Here is a 20,878-nt window from a genome sequence, read left to right on the forward strand (position 1 = left end):
GGACTAAGCCCACACACTCTACCGGTTATCAAACCCGGGAGCCATCAGCTGGATATCAGCTAATACAGTCAAAGTTGGACTTTGGATCTGCAGTGAATATTCTTAAAGTCTCACGTGTGGAGATATTATTTCAGAGCGTGTCAGGTCTGCATGCTCCCATGCAAAGGGGAATATTGAAGTCCCAAGCCTGCTTAATTTATTTCCAGGCTAAGCAATGCATCGATCTCCCCGATCGAAACTGTCTAGGCAACAGACTGAAGTATTTCTGAGCTAAGTAATTAGTGCCCCGGGCAATAAACTGATCAAAGGTTAGGAAGCAAGCAGGTAACAGTTCAATTTGCAGCCTGCCTTTGTCCAAGGTAATCCTGCATTGTATTAGATCTGTAAGTTGTTAGAGGCACCTACATGAGCATTTTTGGCTTAGTTTTAAGTGTAGCCATAACAATATCAAGAAGACTATATTTTTAGCAGGCTTACAGACAACAGACTGACAGATTCAGCTTTTGTACACATGGTCCAATCTGTATGTTGAGGCTTCTTCATTTGTACACTGTAATTCTTCATTTGTACACTAGGGCTCAAGATTCTTTCGATTTAACTGTGTAGCACACTTGGGCAATTGACTCATATAGACATCTTGACATTGTTTTAAGTATAGCCAAATCAGTCTGTTTAATCATATGAGCTCTTCATTTGTATGATTTTTCTAAACGTCATATAGTATTTTATACTACTACTGTGCAAAGGTGTTACATTACTTTCTTGCACACACTGCAAAATATACTCAGTCTCTGGTAGGTATCAGGCAGTAATGATGGTTAAATTTGAACAGATACTTTCTGATACCAACGTACTATAGCCTGACATGTTAAGTCCCGATATTCGCAGATCGCTGCAGAGCATTTCCTATTACGTCATCCTGCCCACCACTCTTCTATGTACTGGTCTGGCCTTGAGACTACCAGTGGTGCCAACTCAGCAAAATTAAGCTAAAACAAATATGACAAACTATTTTTACTGTGTAGATTGTCGGTGCCGGCTCATAACAGTTTATCAGTGGTTCATTTGATTTAATCCGGTCTTTGAAAATGTGTGCGGTGCACGGATCGTAAACTGTAGTATTACGCACGCGCATTAACTTTTATAACGAAGAGAAACTATTTGGCGAATGACCATTTTCTGAATGCGACATCGAGCAGTGGTCTGTTTTTTTTTTTTTAAAGCCGAGTGGGGTGGAGGTTCTTTTCTTTATCGTACAACAATTAATACGAGAAGGCAATCTGATAACACATTTGCCCGTGTTATTCTATAAAGCACTGAAATGTTCTTGCTCTTTACTCTTGGCTGCATACTTTTGAAATGCAAAAATCAAATCATGCCGGGTCCAACGAAATCCACGATCTGCTCCGGAAATCCCCTTCGAGGACAGGTCAGAGAAACTGTTTACAATGTTGCAACATATTTGCAAAATCAGAAGGAGTTACATAAACTTAAGTATAATGTTGTCGAGTCCACAAGTGCCGCCACAGGAGTATCTAAATGGATGGTTTCTCAAGTTTTAAAAGAATTGGATTGGATTGATTTGTTGTTCTAAGTCGACTATATGCACAGTAAGGCTAATTGGGACTGGACGTACAGTTTAAGGTAGGATCCGAACCACAATGTGCCTCCACCGGGAATTGAACCTGGGATCCCTTGATTACAAGGCGACGACGCTACCACTGCGCCATCGGGGAGTTCCAAGTTTTAAAGGGGAGCTGAAGTTCTGTACTCCGACAGGTAAGAAAACAGCCCAGGAAAAAGCGAATACAAATTTCGTTGAAAATCCTCAGACCATTCTGCTCCCTCCAGGTTGCAACACTGCAAACCAACATCGCTGCGGAGATTGGAGTGAGGAAATGTGGTGAGAGCTGCACAACAACTATTTGCAGCATCTTGTTTTTAAACTTGTCAAGTTATAGCACCGTCTCGGCCCTACTGACAACCCATATTCTACCAATCTGATAGTAAATTAGAGAAAAACTCCATTAACCTTTAAATTCCCGTTGCGTTTATGCAATTTCTACCTCTGTTCCAGGCCATTTAAACAAGTTTTGTAAGGTTTAGCAAAAATCGTTATAGCTTCCTTCCTATGGTAGATAATTTAGTGGAACATCGGTCAACATATGACTGATCGGGACTGTGGCCAAAAATGCCATCGATCAACACATGACCGATCGGGACTTAATAAAAGGTTAATACTTCATTTATATTCTCAATTACTGTGTACAACTAGGTTATTGCAATTGGTTCTGAATATGAAAATGAAACTGTATAATTAAAAATTTCCTTCAGAAAATCAAGGTGCATAAAAACAATAAGAATTAGGTGTGAGCCAATACTGGTAACCCTGGTATAGGTATTCGAAAGAATCAGCTGAAATTTAATCATGAAGTTCAGGTTATCTTACGGAGACAAAAATGTTGCATGACACTTTTTATGTATAATTTTAATAACTTTTGACAATATTGTGGGAGAGACCAGAATTTTGTTATTAAATTGTTATGTTTGGAGAATATGAATATTTTAAAGCAAAACTCTTGGTAGATTGGTATGGTAAAGTTCCAATAGAAATTAAACTTTATATGTAATTGTTATAAAATTCTTTCATAATTTTGAAATATTGGGAATCAAAAGAGTATCAAAACTGGTATCAGTAACAGTTCCAAATGGTACTGACATCCATAACAATATAGTAGAACTGGGCCTAAATTACATTCTATATTGATTACAATACCATCCATTACCTAACAGATTAAAAACAATATCACTAGAATCTGACAACCATGAAGTACATTCACAATTATTAATTTTGCTAAGACAAACCTGATTTTCTGCAATTGCATTACGGAGTTCTTCAGCTTTCCTCTTTAAACCCTGCTCCCCTAGTTTTTCCTTTCGTTCTTCTACTCTTTGCTTCTCTGCATTAGTCCTTCTAATCATCTCCTCCTTGCTGGCTTTGGCAGATATATATACAGAAGGTGACTTAATGAGAGATTGTAATAATTCAATCCAAAAGTGGTTGCCTTCTGCAAGAAGCTTCCGCAAATCTTTGTCTTCGTCTAACAATTGTTTCAACTGAAAAACAAGTAGAGATGATTAAGATCTAAAAATAGATGTGGAAAGAAAACAAGGTGATACTTAATTGTGACAGGAGAGACAATGAGATACTTCTTCAGAACATTTTATCCAAGCCACATTGATAATCCTGAGCAAGTATTATCATTAATATCAGTACAACAAACTGATGAAAGTAATAAATTTGTCATTGTGTCTACTCAAAGAGTTTTGACTGTTCAGAGTTTCAAATCTTTGACTAATCTTAAATGAGAGAAAATCACCCCTCTTGAAAAGTACAAATGAAAGCATGGGTAGTAAGAAGTGAAGCTTTTAATATTGATTACAAATTTGGGATTTTTTTGTAAAAATCATGAAAAATCATCATTTAAAAAAATGGAAATGTGTCAATTTTACATTAATTGCAAACATGTTCTAGTAATGTGTATTATTTGCTCTGAACAATTTGTGTCCTACATTTTGAATAAAAGTCCTCCATTTTTAGAACAGTCCTACTTTTCCCTTATAGTGATCTGATAACCCTTTGTGCATGTGTTTGTGAAATCTGTGCTATGTGAACATTATGTCACATAGTGATAAATGATGGTATTTATTTATCTAGATTTCACAGTGATTAATCTAGATTTTTGTAAGAAGTCATGTATTTCATTTAATTTGTCACATCATAGATTCAAAATTTCATCAAATTTGGTGCCATGGTTCAAGAGATAGATAAATATAGAGCTTTGTGCTTAATTAATCTATTGACATTATTCAATTGCTGAGGCAAAAAACTGAAAATTTAACATCGAAAATTTTGGTTTTCAACTTGTTTACGTTTCTGATAATTTCCACCTTTTCCAGGTGGAAACTGCTTATTTCTAAGTTCAGATAATTTTTCGCTATAAAAAAATGCTTATAGTAATTTCTATTTAATTCTGAATTCAGTTTATATGATTGCAAGTGTTACAAACTCTCTCTAAGAAAAAGTCTGAAAATCGTTAAGTCACTGTTGATTCTTCTTAAGCAAACTTTTGTTCAGAGCTAAATAAATTAAGCTCATGTTTGTTAATGTAACAAAATTCCATTTTATTGTTAACATTTTGCATTACAACCAGTTATGTATAAATTTACATTCAATGAAGAATCTTCTAATGTACGAAAGTGTCAAGGCATAGTCTGTTAAAACATATATATTCAAAGTGAGGGGGTTGGCACTTCTGCTAGGATCTGACATCATGCCATCCATATGAAATGTATATGCTCTAATCCTAAGCTACATTTTTTAACTATTATACAAAAGAAAATTTCACATAACTTCATACCAAGTACAGTGGAACCCCGATTTTACAATCCCCAGTTTTACATTTTCCTGCCTTATACATTCAATATTCATGGTCCCAATAGAACAAAATGCTATAAAAGTTTCCCAGATTTTACATTTTCCCGCATTTTAAGGTTTTTCAGCTTGGTTCCCTGAAAAACGTAAAATCGAGGTTCCACTGTATGTAGAATTATTTGCAATGTTCCAAAGATTAACTGGACACATGATGTACAAGATTGTACAACAACAAAGTGGGTAATGTATGTACTTTTATATATGTGGTAGAGACTTGGGATCTCAATGACCAACATTTGCAGTCCAGAAGAAAAATTGAGAAACATTCATGTCGGAGAGTGTAAAAATTTTCCACAAACTTCACACATTCCATGATCCAATAATAATTATATATTGTGAGGAATTGCGATACTATTGAACATATACGCTTTTGGATCATCGGCTTCAAATATTTGACCAAAGCTAAATTTTGAATATATTGAAGAGTGATGCCGAGCAAAATCTGGAAAAGCTATACTTTTCCACCTCTCCAGGCTGACCATTCAACGATAATGCTGCATATCGCTGATCCCGGCCTCACTTCCTCTAAGGATTTTGCATGACAGATAAGAGGTGTTAACCTCTCATTGAGGTGTCAAACAAAGGATGTTGAGAACAGTATAAAACGTCCTACAAGGTAAAACTCTCTCTCAGTTGTTAGCAAGATTACATCGAGTATAGTGGGTATGGAAGCATGGGCAAACGAGAACAAGCCTCTGCGCAAGTAGTGACGCAAGATGGCTCCACCAATGAACAGTGAGAAACAGGATTGTGTAATGGACGACGGGTTTTCCCAATTTCCTCCTTCGATATGCAGATTTGCAAACTTTTGAAAAGGATAATACCGAACACACATGGCACACTGACCATATTTTTGTCTCCAGGTCCAAATCATTGCTTTAAGAATATCTTAGGGAAATATTAAAGATAAAACTGCAAGAGCAAATTTTGACAAGCCTTGCATTTAGCGTACGGACTAAGGTCAGAACCGCACAATTGGCAATGCTGCCACCTCTCACCGCAGCCCCTGTTGAAGATACAAGCATTCTATGCCAAAATTTGGTCCCACAAACCAACACTTCATGCTAGACATACCTCGTCCTTTTGTAATTCATGATAGCAGTTTGGAGGGGGGGGGGGTGGGGGGGGCTGGAATGCACAGGTATTGTTCTCTCTGAAAGAATGTCTTTAATCAGTCATCCTTCAAATGAAATATTACATTTAATTTCATGTGACATGTACCAAACACTGTGATTGGAAATAATGTTGCATGAAAGCATACTCAAGATGTTCACGATTATGCACCTCTTGCTTAGGCATCATAGAGCATTTGTAATACAGTGAGTGAAACTTGAGGACTTGCTTCATAGTTTGTAATTTGTTGGGTACCTGTAACACATTTTCATTCATTAAATATAATAATTAGAAATCTGGTCAATCTTTTTGAAACACAGTGTATATGAATTGTTATTAGCTTGGCTTCTGAAATAACGCAATTTTAATTTTCACATTTATTAATTAATTTACAGTATACAGGATTACATAAATTTTCTGTCACTTGTCCTTATGAGAATTGGCCGTACCTATTCTGTGTAGAAAACATCAATGTGTTGTTATTGTATTTATATAATATGTAAGCATAGTTTATAAAGTAAATCTGATAAGATATTCACTGATATAACACCACAACGTCATTTTATATGCTGTTATTCAATCAAAAATATGCCATTTTGGTACTTAAAAAGGTTAATTTATTCACCTCAAATGAATATCTATAAATTATGAATTACATGGTGGGTGGTCAGCACAGTTACCATTAAACTGATATATCATTGACAGGATTTCATTATACAGTAGAACTCCTCTCTTACATTTATTGGTTTTACATTTTTCTGCATTATATTCACTCTTCGTGTTCCCACTCAAGTAATACAGTACAAAAATTTTCTTTGAAAAAAAAAAAAAAGGTAAAATGTTAAAATGTTCCCTGTGCTGTGCCCCATGACATGAAGACATATAGGAGCTGGAGTTAGGACTCCACACTTTCTTGATCAGAACCAAAGGTGAGGGTGATGTGAGGGTGATGCTGCCTTTACCCCCAGGGTCTCCAGGTAGCCACATTATAAGATGTTGAGTGGGCGCCGGAGCTGCTAGACACAAAAAAATCTTGGTTCTCCTCCGCTGGAGATAGATCTCGGGTCCCTTATACGGTAGTCATACACCCTAACAACTGAGCTACTAGATACAAAAATTTCTTATTCTTAATTTTCTCACATTTTAAGTTTTTTTTTGCATCAGGGCCTCAAAAAATGTAAAATCGAGGTTCTACTGAACTGTAATGTTCTACTGTTAAACTGTCTCATCTCTATTATAAGACATAATATCCAAAAAAATAATGAGCTACTTACATTGTCAGTGCTGTTGGCATACAACATGTCTATAATAAGAGATTCAGATAAATATTTTCCTGCATTGTTTTCACATTTTCTTACAATTGACAGAATGTGTCCCTGGATGATTGTTGTCAAACGTATGCTATCAATCTTCACCGATTCCAAGACTTCCATTAGATGTTCTTTGATAATGCTTAACTTCGAAGCCTGAACATTATCAAACTCCAAGTACATTACACATTCTGAAAATGGTACCAGTTGAAAGGTAACCTATAAGAAAATGCAGTGTCAATAAAAAATCTGACATAACACTTAGACCGCATAAGCATGCAGACGGATATATTTGTACAGGAGTGTGGAGGGAACCTCTTCCCCTTGTTTAAAATATTTTTCCACGAGGAAGAGATTTAGTGATCCAGTTACTTTTTCTGAATAGTTTATATTTTTGCCAGCATATTACTATTAGGCTTATATGCACTTCAAACTGTGAAATGAATATATTTAATACAGTGCAAAAATATTTAAATTAATTCCCCGATTTTACATTTCAAGTTTCTTAACTTCAGTGGCAACCGTAAATTTTTCTGTTGCATGTATACAGGTAAAATACAGCATTTTGCAAGGAGTTGTAGCACTGAAACAGGACTAGGGTGTCTACAATTTAATTTTAAGAAAAACCTCCTAGACTCTTCCAGGTTTTCCAGTGCAAGAACCAAATTTTCCAGACAAAATCATTAAGGGAATTCTTGTATTTAAACATGTGTGCAAGGAGATCAAGCATCAAACTTAACTGAGTTATGGGAATATTCATTTCGATGTTGATCTTTGTTCAAAACCCTACTTTTAGTGTGGTAGATACCCTGAACATCTTCAAGAGAAAATGCTAACAAGGAAAAAATTCACATTTTGATGTCCTATTACATGTTGTGATTTTTTTGTACCATGGCAGCTTTTCACCATTTCTATAATTATCACTCTAAAACTAAGGTGAAGCTATTACAGAGGGTTTACCAATTTGAAATTTTCTTGGCATTTTTACTTTCTTCTAATCTTCATTTAAATGGTTAATGGTTAAATGGTTAAAATTGAAATAGAAGCTGCACTCTTAACATGCATTTTGTTTATCTATTAATGAATGTAAAAATTAATGCCTCAGACTTCATCCTGGTTGGAAAATGGCCACATTCCTTCAATATTTTTACAAAACTTCACCCATACAAGAATGCAATTCTTTAGAAACAAAGATGAACAAATCTTAACCACAACTCAAAACAATTTTAGATTTCCAAACATTCATAAACAACTGTCAGGGAAAGTTGGCATATAGGGTAGTACTCAGTTCACCGCTAAAATTATCACGATAAATGAAGAATAAGACCAATTGCCATTTGATAGAAGTGCGTGAGGATTCAAACCTTTCCAAAGACACCCAAATGAAGGCTATGGTGCCTTGACTCACAGCTAGTATTATCCTCTCTGGGGCTCATATTGTCATCCGTATATATTTGTGACTGTTCCTTCATCCATCTCATCTGATCATCATTCATCATCATCTTTGTGATTAGCCAAAAGGGGGGTACAAAAGTAAAGTAAATAACTAAAACAACCATTGTGACAGCAAAAAATTCTGGACCAAATGTATAAATTCTCGACTTTTCCACCTTCCTGTTGATTTCTTTACTTTTTCTTGACTTGTGTGACTGGTAGACATCCTATATTGTTTATTTCCATCAATAGTTCTTAAATTTGCACTACACATTCAAATGTAAGCTTCAATTTAACTGAAAAATAATTAAAATGTTTAATTCAATTATTCAATGTGTAGCTACTTAACTTTTAAAACTTGTTGTTATCCACCTAAACAATGAAAATGTGAAACATGCAAACCTAGATTACACTGACTTATAAAAGAATAAAGCATAAGTATTGAAGAAAGACAATTGAACAGGTGTATTACCTTCGTGCAGAAAGGATCTTCGATCTCCACAAAATTCCTTTGTAATGGGCTTCCTGTTGTCTGTGTTAAATAAGTGAAGAGCATTATGTAGGCGCGTACTCTGTGAAGCATAAAAAAAAAAGTGTGCGTGTGTAAAATAGATATGTTCATAATTCCTACAAATTCAAAAAAAATTGAATTGCTATACTGCCTCACAGTTTGCACTGGAAATTATATTTTATTCACAATTTTATATCATACACAATATATTCTTCCTCATTCAAAGTAAAATTCTTTTGACTTCCATATGTATACTTAATGATTCGAACAAGCAAGCAATTTATGAAATAATATATCTGGATTATGTGGAACAGGGGTAGACAAAACTAAAACTAATTCAGGTAACAACCCCTTTCTATAATAATAAATTATAATAAATTCTTTATTTCTGTTAGCTCATGTCCACGAGTATGGAAATGGGATAAGAAAACAATGAATCCAACTGAGATAAAGCTATACATTTTGAAATGTGACCTTAGAACATTTAATTTATACAAGAAATTGGATTGAAAGTAATTAATTCTTGCCCTGGAGTGGCTTTCCTAAACCTGGACTTAGCGGTAACATCATAAGTTACTGTGCAATACATTCTAATACATGACTCAATCTATAATATTGCTGCAGATTTTAAAATTCAGCTACCAACAGTGCAAAGGAGTTGCAGTTACATACCATGTGGTATGGTTGGAATGGGCACTGCTACTAAAAAAAAACCTGCATGTATGCAAGAGTACGAATTTCTCCACATGTTGCAAGTGGAAGCATTTTTTTATGTTGTTTATTAACATAGACACAATATATATTTCTCTCTCTCTTTTTCTCTGGCTCTACAGCCCTTGGTGGGCCTTGGCCTCCTCCACAATCAGCCTCCATTCCAATCTATCATCAATTCTTCTCCTCCATCCTTTAATTTTCATTGTTTGCAGGGACGTCGTCTATCCATCAGAGTCGTGGTCTGCCCTTTCTTCTTGCGTGGTTAAGCTTTTCTTTCAACATTCTTCTTGGCATCCTGTCTTCCATCATTCTCTCCACATGCCCCACCCACTTTATTCTCTGGGCTTTGACAAATCTCACTATATCTTGGCCTTTTATTAAATCATCTAGCCCTGCATTATAGCTTATTCTCCAGTCGTCATCTTCCTTCACAGGTCCATATATCTTTCTTAATATTCTTCTCTCAAATATTCTGAGGGCATTTTCATCTGACAGTTTCAAAGTCCAATTATCTGATCCATAAGTGACAACTGGTCCTACCAGTGTCTTATAAATTTTAAGCTTTGTATTTCTTGTGATCAGTCCATTTCTAAACAACTGCTTATTTGCAAAATATGCAAGATTGCCTGCCTGTATTGTTTCCTTTATTATTTTACTCATATCATCACTATATACCATTGTCCCCATATATTTAAAACAAGAAAATCCCTCAAACCTATTATCACCAATTGTCCTTGAGGTGCTCTTCTGATCTCAGAGTTAGACATTCTCATGTACTTTGTCTTTTTTACATTTACAGTGAGCCCTATTTTTATTGCTTCTCTTTCCATTTGCTCATAGATTTGTTTAAGTGTACTTATTGTTCTAGAAATGATTGTATCATCATCTGCATCACAATACTTGGAAAAATATGATTGAGTGTTTTCAGAATCCCATGCATTTTTTATGGAGAAACTTTTCCACTGGTCAAAATCATCCTCAATCTGTCGTGTTCCCGTGGATAACTTTTTCTATGCCATCAGAAGTTTGATATTTTGATTGACAAGAGTGTTGTCAATGACGTCCCATTGTTGGAGCATAGGAGCCAGGGTGGTTGTGTGGTAGAGTGCTACATAGTCATGATCTCCATGTTAAAGTGCAGTTGTGTATATCTTACAGAGATATGTGAAAATAAAAGATGATTATGGGCTGAGACTGTCTAGGCTGACATTTTATGTTTCTATCATTACTGTCACATTAAAATGATGTTAGATTAAATATTATAACAAAGGTACAGTAGACTCATGATTATCCAAGCTAATTGGGACAGAGATTACCTCGCATACGAAAAACTCTGATAATGAGGAGATAATGTGCTAATAGGTCGTAAATGATGAAACAACACTTAAAACTGTATAGTAATTATTTATTACTAGTACAACCAAATGAGAAGATTACTTTTTCCGCTTAGAATAGGCCTACACAGACTTAAACACCACTGTAACAATCGGATACGCCGACAATGTAAAGAACACTGGCAGCGCGGACGGCGACTTGAGTCCATAAACAAACAGGGGGGCGCTTTATGAAGCATGATCAAGTGAATCTAACCCCCAAAGTTCACATAAAAGTGTTGCATTATCCACGTATCAAACAAAAGCACAAAGTGAAAATTTGAAATGGAGCACAAAAATGCTTATATCTTGATGTGACAGTTCATTTATGGTTCGTAATTACTAAAAATCTTTAAGAGGTTTTCACTTCGAATGGTTGAAATAGTGTTCAGATAGAAATGCAAGCTATATAATGTGCATTCAGAGGCCACGCTTCAGCATTTCACATCTGCAGAATGAATGTTTTGTGCCACTCTCTTACACAATTAGTGCTACACGTTAAACAAAATAATGTGCAAAGGCAAGTTTTTAAACTGAAAAGCAAAAGTTGTCAAAGCATATATTTTGATTCATATTTCAAAGCAAAAACAGTAGAAAGTATATATTTGATTCATAACTCAAGTGCAGTGGTATCGGTTTTGCTTCACTCACAATCTCAAGGTTGTAAGATTGAATCCGGTAGAGAATTTTTTTTTCTCTTGTATTTTACTATTCTGATTATCTTATGTCACTTTAATTGTATCGCATAACACAACATTTTCATGAAACATCGTATGATTCACTTAATACAATACAATTTCTACGGGAGACTTCCCAAGCCCATCCGTCCATGGCAGTCTGGCTCTTGGAGCCAGATCTGGCTCTTTCGTGCACTCTAGCCGGACCCTGTGGCCGAGTGGTTAGCACATCGTGCAGCGATGCCAAGGGTCCCAGGCTGGAATCCCACTCGGGCTTGGTTGTTTGCGAATGTACATTCATCAATTTCATCACTCATCCCCATCTTCGCAAATTGTCCAAGAGGCACAAAACGCGAAGTAAAATAAACTAAATCAATCTTTTGTGCACTCGTTCGGCTGTGAACTGGGACGCCCACCCCCCATGCCCCACTATGATGCCATCTCTGGTTCCGACCCACATAGACCACCTTTCGTCATAATTATACATTTTGCACGTGATGTGATATTGTTATATTGGCTCCGTCGCCCCACTCTTTCTTATCTCCTCAGCTACTTCTTTATAGCGCAATGTTAGATGTGAAATTGATATAATATTGTTATTAGGGAATTCTTTACTTTCGATTTCATACCACCATCGGTTGGTATGAGATGGGCGATGCCGCCGGATCTAGATGTTGAAAACTAAGAATAAATTGTCATCAATTTAGAGTTAACGATAATAGCAGTGCCCCACCCCTTTGACAACTAACATTACCCTAGAAGGCACTTTATCCAGCCATCATAAATCTAGCTCCATGAGAGTCAGGGTGAAATTTAGTTCTTTTATGCCCATCAGGTTTGGCAACACTGCCAGGAGGCAAGGAAAAAAGCATTGATCATATGGGAGTATGATTTGATTCATTCTCTTGTGAATATAAAACTTCCGATGGAATAGAAAGCAATGTCAACGGGAAGAGGGCAGTTTGAAGATGAATTTCACCAGCGGAAAAGTCGAAACTTCCATTTGATTAGCCGTAACTTGATGTTGAAATTGATTCCCCATAAGGAATACATGGGATTCCGAAAATTATTATTCATCATATTTTTCAAACATCGTGTCCAGCTTAATAATCAACATAAAATGTTTGCACTTGCAATATGGAGAGAAATTCTTACTCTTGGACACACCCAGGGTTTGTTTTAGTAGCAGTGCCCATTCGGGCGATACTGAAATAAATGAACAATTGGTGCGTAATTGTATCTCCTCACCTTAATTCAAAAAATTTAAAAGTGTGTTTATTTTGGTGAAAACTGGTAAAAATAATTATCTCATGATTTATGAATAATTTGTATCATGATTAGTAAGTACAATCCATTTTAAAATTATCAATATTTATTGAATCGTGAAAAATTATAACATTACGTAATTGTGAAATTAAAATCTCATCATTTCTCAAAGACAATGATGTCTTAGAACGCAATCTTACAACTGAGGAAAAATACATTAACATTTTTACTTATTTTCTATTGTCATAAAAGAGCGTTTAATTTCTTTCTTTGGACATGAAGACTATAAAAATTGTGATTTGCCTGAATTAGGAAAGTTCGTGTGATTTTTTCAGTATTCAAGCAGTATACTGTATTCCATATCAACGATTCATAAACAATTTTTACACATGAGAAAAGTTGTATTGTGCTTATAAATATAAAAGGCTGTTTTGTTAATATGGTTTTGTTATAATACTACTGGTTTCTGCCATTGAGGTCCAAAGATACAAACAACAAACATTTTGTACAGTAATATTCCATAGGATTTGTCTCCTTTGTGACCAGTGCTTGCATGCAAAAGTAAAGATGCTAGCAACAGGGGTGCCCACAGGGGGCATTCATGACGTGCCTGCATCATGGGAATTTTTGGGGGGACAAAATTTTATAGTTTAGCTGTCACTTCTACAGAGTATTCCCTGACATTCGCTACGAGACTCGGCGGCAAGCGGCCCGCCATCAGCGTTTGTCTTTCCCGGTGAATGGGTTTGCGACAGTCGCTTATATTAAAACTTGTAAAAAAGTTAGAGTAACAGGGTCAGTTCTGAATAAAAGTGGAAAGAAAAATGGGGAAATAAAGTATACAAAGACAATCCACACACCATCAGTGAGTTAAAAGTGAGTATTGTATGAAAAATCGGGAGAATTACAGTAGACAAACTTGCAGGTGTAAATGCCAATTTCCTTCCGAGATGCCAGGAATGTGTTGCAGCAGAGGGACATCATTTTCAACACATTCTGTAGTCAAGTTTAGTACACAATATGAAAACTGGAATCACTTCTCCTCTCTCTTTGAACATTTCCCCCTTCTCTGCAGCCTCTCTCTCTCTCTCTCTCTCATGTCACGGAAGGAGAAAGGCAGGTAAAAGGGAAAGGGGGCCAACCTGACAAGCACTGATGCCGGGCAGCTTGCAGCCGAGTCTCGTAGCGAATGTCTGGGAATGCTCTCTGTACATATTTTCACACAAAAATGGGGGACCATTTCATTTGATTAACTTGTTATTTATTTTTAGTTATGGTTATTATTAGGGAGCAGAAGTTGATGACCTAAAAAATATAGGTATATGACCTATAGAATGTCCTAAAAAATGGGGAAAATGACTTAAAATGCAAAAAATGACCATTAAATTTGTTAGTTTTGGGTTAAAAATTTAAATGAAAAGGAAATTAAACAAAATGGAATCTCCTTATCTGATCTTAAATTCGAGTTTGCCCCAGACAGACACATGGTGGTTTCCCCCGACACAACAAAGACTGTTACCCAGTGGCGAAGCGTCCTATGAGGCCAGGAGGCCGGTGTAACGGGGAATTTGGACTCCGTAGAAAAGTGACTGTACAGTCAATTTTCTACAGAGAAAAATGACTGCCCTTTTCAGTTCCCGTCAATTAAGCAGGGGGTAAAATATCCCCGTAGAAAAATGACTGCCTGTCAATTCCCACTTAAAAGAGGGGGTACAAATTCCCCGTAGAAAAGTGACTGCCCAAATAAATCCTGCTTCTATTAGGAGGGGGTACAATTCCCCGTAGAAAAGTGACTGCCCCCTTATATCCTGCTTATATTAGGAGGGGGTACAAATTGCCCGTAGAAAAGTGACTGCCCCCTTAAATATTGCTTATATTAGGAGGGGGTACAATTTCCCCGTAGAAAAGTGACTGCCGCCTTATATCCTGCTTATATTAGGAGGGGGTACAAATTACCCGTAGAAAAGTGACGGCCCCCTTAAATCCTGCTTATATTAGGAGGGGGTAAAATTTCCCCGTAGAAAAGTGACTGCCCCCTTATATCTTGCTTATATTAGGAGGGGGTACAATTTCCCCGTAGAAAAGTGACTGCCCTATTAAATCCTGCTAATATTAGAAGGGGGTACAATTTCCCCGTAGAAAAGTGACTGCCCCCTTATATCCTGCTTATATTAGGAGGGGGTACAAATTCCCTGTAGAAAAGTGACTGCCCCCTTAAATCCTGCTTATATTAGGAGGGGGTAAAATTTCCCCGTAGAAAAGTGACTGCCCCCTTAAATCCTGCTTACATTAGGAGGGGGTATAATTTCCCCGTAGAAAAGTGACTGCCCTATTAAATCCTGCTAATATTAGAAGGGGGTACAATTTCCCCGTAGAAAAGTGACTGCCCCCTTATATCCTGCTTATATTAGGAGGGGGTACAAATTCCCCGTAGAAAAGTGACTGTCCCCTTTATTCCTGCTTATATTAGGAGGGGGTATAATTTCCCCGTAGAAAAGTGACTGCCCCTTTAAATCCTGCTTATATTAGGAGGGGGTATAATTTCCCCGTAGAAAAGTGACTGCCCTATTAAATCCTGCTAATATGAGAAGGGGGTACAATTTCCCCCTAGAAAAGTGACTGCCCTATTAAATCCTGCTAATATGAGAAGGGGGTACAATTTCCCCGTAGAAAAGTGAATGCCCCCTTAAATCCTGCTTATATTAGGAGGGGGTATAATTTCCCCGTAGAAAAGTGACTGCCCCATTAAATCCTGCTAATATTAGAAGGGGGTACAATTTCCCCGTAGAAAAGTGACTGCCCCTTTTATCTTTAATATATATGGAGGGGGTACAAATTTCCCCATAGAAAAGTTACTGTTCTAATAATTAGTTCTTACATGAGAAATTGCATACAAAATGCTACGGAGAAAAGTTGCTGCTTACTTAATTTACTTCACAAAACTGTAGGGAAATTAGATGTACTATATTGTCGTATAAAGCCTTTATAACTCTGGTATCTGGCTCATCATTGACTTAATTATTACGTACAACTTTCTCATTTGAATGTTCTTCAAAACATTTGAATGAGTCTACCATTTGAGTAGGGTGATAAAGGTGTCTTGGGTTCAATACCCGGTGGAGGCACATAGTAATTCGGATCCAACTTTAAACTGTGGGTCCATTCTTGATTCGACTTAGTGTGCATAAATTAAAATGCTAAATCAATCAATCCATCAATCAAGACATTTGAATTGCATTTTCTTGAAACATTTTGGACAACAAATTTGTACACAGTGTGTGTGTGTGTGTACTGTCACAAATAAATAGGTTTCTCATCATAAAAATACTTCTTATATAATCTATGCATAACTAACAAAAAGTAAAACACTTTGTCCCTTGTGGTAATTATATTTATTTGAAAAGCACGACGAGAGCCCGTAGAAGCGATATTTTAACATGGAAATATTTTATAACTTGTAAAATATAATTGAAAGTGGTTGCTTCCACATATCCGTAGTAACTCTCGAATTTAAAAATTACATTGATGCATTTTATGATAGAATCTTTGATCAATTTTTAAAATAATTGAATACACACGTTATTCGTGTTATGAGGTTGATAAATCATAATTTTGTTACACAGAAACATATATTACATATAAACATACTTACACACACCAACATATTTATGTACACACTAATCATATTTTCATAGGAACAAATAACAAGATACATCTACACACAGACTATAGTTTTAATTGTAACATTTTGATCAGAATCAATACGATTCAGAAACACCAGGAGTACACAAGTCAAATAAAACAATTGTTTTAACTTCAAAAAAATTGAACAAAATAATAATATACAATGCATATAGCATGAGAATTATGATTTATCACTTTTCACTAAATATGTATTTCAATAATGCTGTAGTGCATTTTAATATAATATGTGATGTATTTCAATTTATACAAAAACTTTATCAAATACAGACATTTATAATTTCGTTGTGTTTTGCAACTAACTAATTACATATTATTCACCATGTTTAACACATGAAGGAGTCAGTGGATGATATTCTTAAGCCACATGTTTGATTTTTATGTTGTTGTTGTTGAACATACCATCATGCACAATAAGCAACCCACTGTCCAAAAAGTGCGAGACATTGTCATTTTTCTTTTCGAATGGCAGTATAATATGTACATCACTGAAGTTTTTGGCTCTCCAACCAGGTGGTCATCTGTGTAGTGATATAGTCATAAGCCACACTTTCCCGCTACGTAGGCTATACATGCACCATTAGAAAACATGGATTTTGGAGACAATAATGAAGGAAGTGACGAGTCACATCTTTTTGATAGTAATAGTGGAAATTTCTGGCACCCGTCAGCTAGCAGTTCAGTGTGGAACTCATCCTTCTGTACGTGTAATTATGAAATAGAGTTGTGGTTATGTTTCAACTTCCGTTGAAAGTATATATGCTGCATAAAACATTGATTACTACAATCCTCTGATCACATTAACTAAATATAAAGTATATTTTCTTTCAAGCTAGTAAATATCTATGTCAAACGTGATTAATTAAGGCAGACGTCCCATTAACTTGAGCCGACCAGCTGAAGCATTGCCACAAAAATCCACACTTTCAAGGAAAAGGCAGCTGAATCGCCCACGATAGAACAGAGAGAAAGCAAAATGGAGACGTAATAGCGGATGCCAATAAGTACCCGATAAAACAAAGAGTACGGGACATGCTGTTAATTTAAGACATTCCTTCGCTTGTTCCAAGAAATGTACGACAAAATGCTGAGAGAGTATGTAATATCTGCATTCATCTTGAGACCTGGGTGATTTTAATGAACAGAATGCTAAGCTTATGGCTGCCTGGAAATGATGCCAAAGAAAAGCAAGTGTCACAGAAAGATGGAGAACAAACAATCCACAAGATCAGTAAACCTTTCGTATTATCTACAAGTTCATGACCTTAAACTTTTCAATCCGTAAAGAGGTTATTTTGACTGTCCATGATTTGCAGAACTATGCGCAAGAGATAAATTTTCAACACCCAATGAAGAAAACTTTAACAATACCAAAACAGGAAGAGAGGGATATACTTGTTAATCATGGACATAAATTCCCCGAAAAAGGTGTACATGATTTATTAATGCCATCTCAAAATACACGTGTAATTCAGAACTGTCCCCAGAGGAAATACCTGAAAAAAGAGCAAGGAATTACATTGAAAAGGCTGACTTTGGGCTAAAGTGAATCATGGATTTAACCACTTCGCCAAAGAAAATCCACACCATAGCAATAGATATACAGAACGCATTTCCAAATCCAAAATCAAGTGCTCATTCTGCATTTTACGAAAGAACACTTTGGACATACAACTACGGCATACATGACTGTGGATTGACTGTCGTAGAACTGCCTTGAAAGAAGTTTGCAACAAGCTAGTTCCATGTGTAATGTTTGTAAGTTACTTGTATATATCGTGCATCATTCTACACATGATACATAAACAACTTGTAAAGAATGCATGGTACCAACGTGCTCATCTTTCGAGAAAATTAATGTAGCCCTTACTGTACCTCCCTATCATATCGCACAGCTTTTCTGTAGAATATAGTCATAAGCCAAATTCGAGGTTTTCTCCAAGTTATTAGGTTAGAAACTACAGGAAGACATGGGCATTCAGGTTTACTGATTTTCTGCATCATTAATAACATATTAAGGTTTACATTCACCTCAATCCCGTGTCCATAAATTACGATGCTGATTTAGCATTAAAATCACCCAGGTCTCAAGATGGATACAGATATTACATACTCTCTCAGCATTTTGTCGTACATTTCTTGGAACAAGCGAAGGAATGTCTTAAACTAACAGCATGTCCCGTACTCTTTGTTTTATCGGGTACTTATTGGCATCCGCTATTACGTCTCCATTTTGCTTTCTCTCTGTTCTATCGTGGGCGATTCAGCTGCCTTTTCCTTGAAAGTGTGGATTTTTGTGGCAATGCTTCAGCTGGTCGGCTCAAGTTAATGGGACGTCTGCCTTAATTAATCACGTTTGACATAGATATTTACTAGCTTGAAAGAAAATATACTTTATATTTAGTTAATGTGATCAGAGGATTGTAGTAATCAATGTTTTATGCAGCATATAAACTTTCAACGGAAGTTGAAACATAACCACAACTCTATTTCATAATTACACGTACAGAAGGATGAGTTCCACACTGAACTGCTAGCTGACGGGTGCCAGAAATTTCCACTATTACTATCAAAAAGATGTGACTCGTCACTTCCTTCATTATTGTCTCCAAAATCCATGTTTTCTAATGGTGCATGTATAGCCTACGTAGCGGGAAAGTGTGGCTTATGACTATATCACTACACAGATGACCACCTGGTTGGAGAGCCAAAAACTTCAGTGATGTACATATTATACTGCCATTCGAAAAGAAAAATGACAATGTCTCGCACTTTTTGGACAGTGGGTTGCTTATTGTGCATGATGGTATGTTCAACAACAACAACATAAAAATCAAACATGTGGCTTAAGAATATCATCCACTGACTCCTTCATGTGTTAAACATGGTGAATAATATGTAATTAGTTAGTTGCAAAACACAACGAAATTATAAATGTCTGTATTTGATAAAGTTTTTGTATAAATTGAAATACATCACATATTATATTAAAATGCACTACAGCATTATTGAAATACATATTTAGTGAAAAGTGATAAATCATAATTCTCATGCTATATGCATTGTATATTATTTTTTTGTTCAATTTTTTTGAAGTTAAAACAATTGTTTTATTGTGGCTCAGTCGGTAACGCGTCTGACTACCATGCTCAAGGTCCCGGGTTCGATCCCCGGCCGGTTCAAATCCGGGAACTTTTCTAACGGTGGAAGCGGCCCCGGCGCCTACCCAGCGTCGAATAACATGGGTACCTGGGGGAAACCCTGGGGGGTAAAGGCGGTCAGGGGCGTGATGCTGATCACATCACCCCCACTCATGACCGGATCAAGAAAGTGTGGGGCGTTACCCCCACACCCCCTATACGCCTTCATGGCGTGGTGCTATGCACAGGGGAACACTTTACTTTTTTTTTTCTTTTTTACTCCTGGTGTTTCTGAATCGTATTGATTCTGATCAAAATGTTACAATTATTTATAGACTAAATGGGCCTGTGTCGCTTGTCACTTCGGTGTGAACCACTGCTGTCGCGTGCCGCTTCGATTTCAAACTTTACTAAGAGCCGTTTTTTACAACACAATACGCAGATAAGCGATCAACATGCTTGTAACAAAATGCAAGTCGTACAAATCCTTTCCGGGTACCAATCCTTTTTTCGTTCTGCTTGTATCCACAGGTTTCGTCTCTACGTCCTTCGGAAACCTACAAAGTGATACTTGACTCAATAAATTTGTTCCTGATCGAACTGTGCAACCATATGCTATGCAGCTGACATGCTATTTCCTTGTAAAAGAATCTACACTTTGTCGTTTCATATTATCGTCCATAGCACCATAAGCGTAACCGGATGTTCCAGGAGAGCCAGACGAGTGCACATGCTCCACAGTAGCTCCGTCTTTAACACTGTCTATATAAGGAGTAAATGTATAACGAGACAGAGGAACATTATCACCATTTTCTTTTTTTTGAAGGGCGTTTCGTGTTGATACAAAATTTGTATCTAATAGTAATAAGCACAAAAATTAGCAACAGTTATTATTTTTACTACTACGAACAGTGCTGATAATAATTCGAGATGGACGGAAGCGAGACTATTTCGAATTTAAAGAATAAAGTCTCGGACATGTGAAATGAACTAGGGAAAATCAGAAGACGCGAAAGACAAACCAATGCAACAAAATATACAACTACAGTAGTAGCAATGATGTAAGGAAACGAATAGGGAAACATTGAACTTACACTTTATGTATTACCCATCTTAAAAACAGCTCAAACATATTTGAAACTT

At 36.4% G+C, this 20,878-nt stretch overlaps 1 protein-coding gene across 1 annotated transcript in view; it reads right to left on the reverse strand.

The window, feature by feature from the left end:
- Window positions 1-20,878, reverse strand: part of LOC145986010 (uncharacterized protein C05D11.1-like) — a 158,912-nt gene that overhangs the window by 102,590 nt on the left and 35,444 nt on the right. Inside the window, exons 2-4 of the mRNA XM_083120184.1 lie at window positions 8,825-8,924; window positions 6,883-7,137; window positions 2,866-3,117 (exon numbers count right to left, since the gene is read on the reverse strand). Of these exons, the coding sequence (XP_082976310.1) occupies window positions 2,866-3,117; window positions 6,883-7,137; window positions 8,825-8,908 (591 nt within the window). The 5' untranslated portion in view covers window positions 8,909-8,924. The remainder of the gene's footprint in view (window positions 1-2,865; window positions 3,118-6,882; window positions 7,138-8,824; window positions 8,925-20,878) is intronic.

This window comes from Lepisma saccharinum, chromosome 1 (genome assembly GCF_977018435.1).
Source record: "Lepisma saccharinum chromosome 1, izLepSacc3.1, whole genome shotgun sequence".
Taxonomy (NCBI): Eukaryota; Metazoa; Arthropoda; class Insecta; order Zygentoma; family Lepismatidae; genus Lepisma; species Lepisma saccharinum.